Source organism: Rutidosis leptorrhynchoides, chromosome 9, assembly GCF_046630445.1.
Source record: "Rutidosis leptorrhynchoides isolate AG116_Rl617_1_P2 chromosome 9, CSIRO_AGI_Rlap_v1, whole genome shotgun sequence".
Taxonomy (NCBI): Eukaryota; Viridiplantae; Streptophyta; class Magnoliopsida; order Asterales; family Asteraceae; genus Rutidosis; species Rutidosis leptorrhynchoides.
The window spans coordinates 334,524,150-334,528,426 of record NC_092341.1 but is presented as its reverse complement, the minus strand read 5'-3'; the positions used below and the strand labels follow the sequence as shown (position 1 = coordinate 334,528,426).

The 4,277-nt window shown below is 34.9% G+C and overlaps 1 protein-coding gene across 1 annotated transcript; it reads left to right on the top strand.

Annotated features, from left to right (window-relative positions):
* Nucleotides 1-801: 801 nt before the first annotated feature.
* Nucleotides 802-1,570, top strand: LOC139867617 (dehydration-responsive element-binding protein 1E-like). Its single transcript, XM_071855982.1, has one exon. It carries the CDS (start codon nt 862-864, stop codon nt 1,405-1,407), a length of 546 nt encoding a protein of 181 aa, XP_071712083.1. The 5' UTR covers nt 802-861; the 3' UTR covers nt 1,408-1,570.
* Nucleotides 1,571-4,277: the final 2,707 nt, after the last annotated feature.

Here is a 4,277-nt window from a genome sequence, read left to right as displayed (position 1 = left end):
TCCCGATCACTTAACTAACAAGTATATTGAATTTTTTATTCATGTCAGACATTAATTATGTAGTTTTAGTTAGTTCATACCGTTCATTATAGATAATTATCAAACAGCTTATTTTCATTCAGAGCAAACCTTATTCAGAGGCTCTGGACCATTCAGATTCTGAATCATTCAGCACTAAATCATTCAGTTTTATCAAACGCACCCTAAAACATATATGACAAGCGTGTCAAACTATTATGTAACGAAAGTAATATTTAGAAGGGAAAAAAATTAGAAAGATGACAAGTGTAATAGCTTCAAAATTTTAAAATATGATTTTCGACAAGCATGTCAAACTTATATAAAGTCAGACACTTCATAACTTACACACCCTCGATCACCATTCGGACGAGCAATTTGATCGATCGCTTATGACACAAAATTTCAGGGGCAAAAACAACAATTAAAGGCACATAAATATTTGAGAAATATGAAAACTAGAGAATAGAGAAACACAAATTAAATAGAGAACACGAAGCATGGTAAAATTAAAAACAACAATTAAAGGCTCATAAAAAAAATTGATGTTCATTAGCATTTTAATAAGGTCAAAGAACCGTTTTTAATTAAATAGCTTAGTATTATTTGCTAGAAGTTAAGGGATATGTTTTTAATAACTTATATTATTGGTTAAGTCTAAGAAAATTTTAAAACTTTTGAGACCGGTCATACAATCACCAACAAAAAATATCTACATGAGCGAGTATTATCACTATATGTCTATATATACACATCACGTACCATGATATTCCATATCATATCAATAATTCAATATTCATAGTTTCTTATTCAATTCTTACTAACAAATTAACACTTCAATCAATGGAAACTTTAAATAAATCTGGTTATTGTCATTCGAAACCCGAAGTGAAACTAGCATCCGAAAATCCTAAAAAACGAGCCGGAAGAAAGAAGTTTAAGGAAACACGACATCCGATTTATCGGGGAGTAAGAAGTAGGGACGCCGGTAAATGGGTTTGTGAGGTGAGACATCCACGCACACAATCAAGAGTCTGGTTAGGAACACATCCAACGGCTGAGATGGCAGCCAGGGCTCATGACGTGGCAGTTTTAGCCATGAGAGGTCCTTCCGCGTGTTTGAATTTTGCTGACTCCGTATGGCGGTTGCCGGTACCTGAGTCCGGTAATGTATGTGATATACAAATTGCTGCAGCGAAGGCCGCAGAATATTTCCGTCATGCTGACGTAATAATTGAGTTGCCGGAAATTGTTTTGTATGTTGATGAAGATGAGGAAATATTTCAGATGCCCGGATTTTTAGCTGAGGCACTGATGGTAGTACCGCCACCTCAGATGGTGGGGTATGATGTGGAAGTTTGTGCTGACCTGTCTTTATGGACTTTTTAATTAATAAATTATTTAGTTTGGTATAATGTAAATGTAACTACCACCGTATTTGTGTTTCTATCTCATGGCTTTATTTTCTTTTTTAAACAAGCCAATTTAGGACATAAAATGTACGGTATTTGAGTACGTTATTTATGAAAGAATGGCCTACATGTGTTCGATTTGTGTTAGACTTGATTTAAATACGAGTTAGATATAATTAGGTATGTCTTCATTTGGCGAGTTAGACTTGATTTAACTACGAGTTAGACTTGATTTAAATACGTTTTGTTGTAAATCGGTTCCGATCAAGATAAACATCTTCATTTGGCGTCTCAGACTTCATAGACTTGCAACTCTTCGTAACTTGGAGTCTAAGGGTTTGTCTTATGATAATTCATGTTGTTCCTTATGTGATGTTTCGGAATAATCACATAATCACCTTTTTGTTAGATGTGACACTACGTTCCAATTATGGTGTAAGATTGGTCGTTGGCTTGGAGTTAATATCCCGATTTGGAACTCAGTAGAAGAGGTTTGGGATTGGATGGTCTCGTTTTCTAATGAGGAGAAAAAGAAAACTGTAATTTTGATTGTTGTCTTCTCGACTTTTTGGAACATTTGGAATTTACGCAATGGTATCATCTTCAAAGATCGTAATCAGAAAAAATCTCACGGGTTCGACAAAATTGTTTTTTCGGGCTTCTATTGGTTGTATTCGAGATACCACAAATCCAAGATAAAATGGGCGGAGTGGTTGCTAGATCCTCTTAATTCGTTGTAATTTAATTTCCCGCTTCAGTATTTCATGTAGTTTTGTTCTTTTATCTTCTTTTGCTCTTTGGTTTCCCTTGTATATTTTCTAGCTTCTGCTAGTTTTTTATTATATTTGGCTGTTCAAAAATAAAAGATATAATTAGGTATGTACTAGTTGACGGTTTTTTAGTCGCTGTTTTGGTGGTTGTTGTTGTTGTGAGCTCTTGGTTGATTTGTTGCTACCGAGCTCGTTTGTTGATCTTAGTGTGTAAGTTTGTAGGGGTTTTATCTTTAATGAAACTTAGGGTGTGTTTGTTTGGTGCTGAATGGAACCATTCAGAACTGAATGCTGAATCGGTCGGCATTCAGTGTGTTTGATTTGCACCTCTGACTGAAGGTTACTGCTGAACGAGAAAATAATAAAGTCTGAACCATTCTCCAAAGTCTCTCTGCATCATCCAGAACCACATATTTCCCCTTCCACTCTTTTATTTCTCATTTTGTGTTCCCATTTCTCTCTCTTTGATTCACAAAAAAATTCAAGTTCTCTCAATTAATTTTCTTAGCAAGTAAATCTTCTTTCATTATCTATATCTTTAACTTTAACGCCTTAATTTTTACTTTATATTCTTCCGCTAACATAGACGCACTGTACATATAAACTTGTTGATTTTTTTTATTAATTTGATTATTAGCATCCTTTGATTTTTTGTTGGCTTTAGATCTAGCCTTCTAACCCACCAAAGACAATTTTTCAACTGATTTGGTCCAATTTGTATTTGATTTCAACGATTTTCATTGAAAAAAAGGTTTTAGCTTTTTTGGAAATTTTTATGAGTTCATTATTTCAATATATTAATCATTAATATATTGTGTTAACTCTGCCAAGTATAAATATGTATTATATGTGATCTATTGTTGACATAGTTTTGAATGAAATGTTGTGATATTACTCGAAATAGACATATCATTAGTCACAATATCAAGTCCTATCGTCGGTTATTTCATACGAATTTGTAATATTTCCATTATTATTCCGTTGTATTGTAATTAAGCATAGAATCATTGAATACTTGAAGAAATGTTGAAGATAATGAATGAAACAACTCAAAGATCAAAACCAGAACAAGAAACGAAGAAACAGAAAAATGAAAGCTACAGTGCGCGCCGCGCACTATTCGCGCACACCACCGCGCACTCAAGACTTTGATCAGAACATTTGATTAAAATGGAAACCAGAGAGCGCCCCGCGCAAGTTCAACAGAGCGCGCCGCGCACAACAGAGAGCGCCGCGCACTTCGCCGCGCACAAGTACCTGAAACGTCCAAATTGAAGTGCGATCGTGAACTGAAAAGTAAAAGTGTGGTAGGTGAGTAGTGCGCTCCGCGCACCCCTTATGTGCGCGCCGCGCACAGTGCTTTCCAGCTACTTTTCAGCCTTTTTAAACCTCTTTCCAGCTTCATTCCAAGTGTGCCAGTTTTCTTTCTGTTCAGAGACGAAAACATATCATTCAAAACAGTTCTTGAGCTTATCAAAGTGCATCTAAACACTAAAATCATTGAAGATTCAAGGATCATTCAAGGGCTTCATCCAAGATTACTCTAAAAAGGTCAATCTTGTATTTACAATGAATTCTATCTTTGTTACTGTTATGTTTATTTAAGTTTTCTAGCATGATTGTTGGTTAGTTCCTTTTATGTTCATCTAGATAAATAACCGAGATGTTGAATGTTTACTTTTGATTGATAGTTACCATGCACGATAGTTTGATGTTTGAATACAAGAACCATTCTTGTTAAGTTTAATCTTTTCGATTCAACTAGTTAGTATACTTGTTCAACTAAGAAACACCATCTTGCTGATTTAGTATATTGATTTACACCTAGTGACAAGTGTTTGCCCGTCTTTTACCAAAAGGGGTAAGTTGCGTTCAAACGGTTAATCTATATAGGAATGTAAGAACGACTCTTGTAGATACTCTCAGATAGCTTAATTGATATGTGTAGTTGTCTAGGTGAACGATCAATTCCCTAGAATCTGTCATGCATATTTTCACTACTCAATTCCATATAACTAATAGGTGTTAGTAATTTGCCTTATCTAGCGACGTTTATAGGGATCTTATTACCACACTT

Bases quoted from the DNA above. Each gene is read 5' to 3' on its own strand.
- LOC139867617 (XM_071855982.1), top strand. From the start codon at position 862: ATGGAAACTTTAAATAAATCTGGTTATTGTCATTCGAAACCCGAAGTG.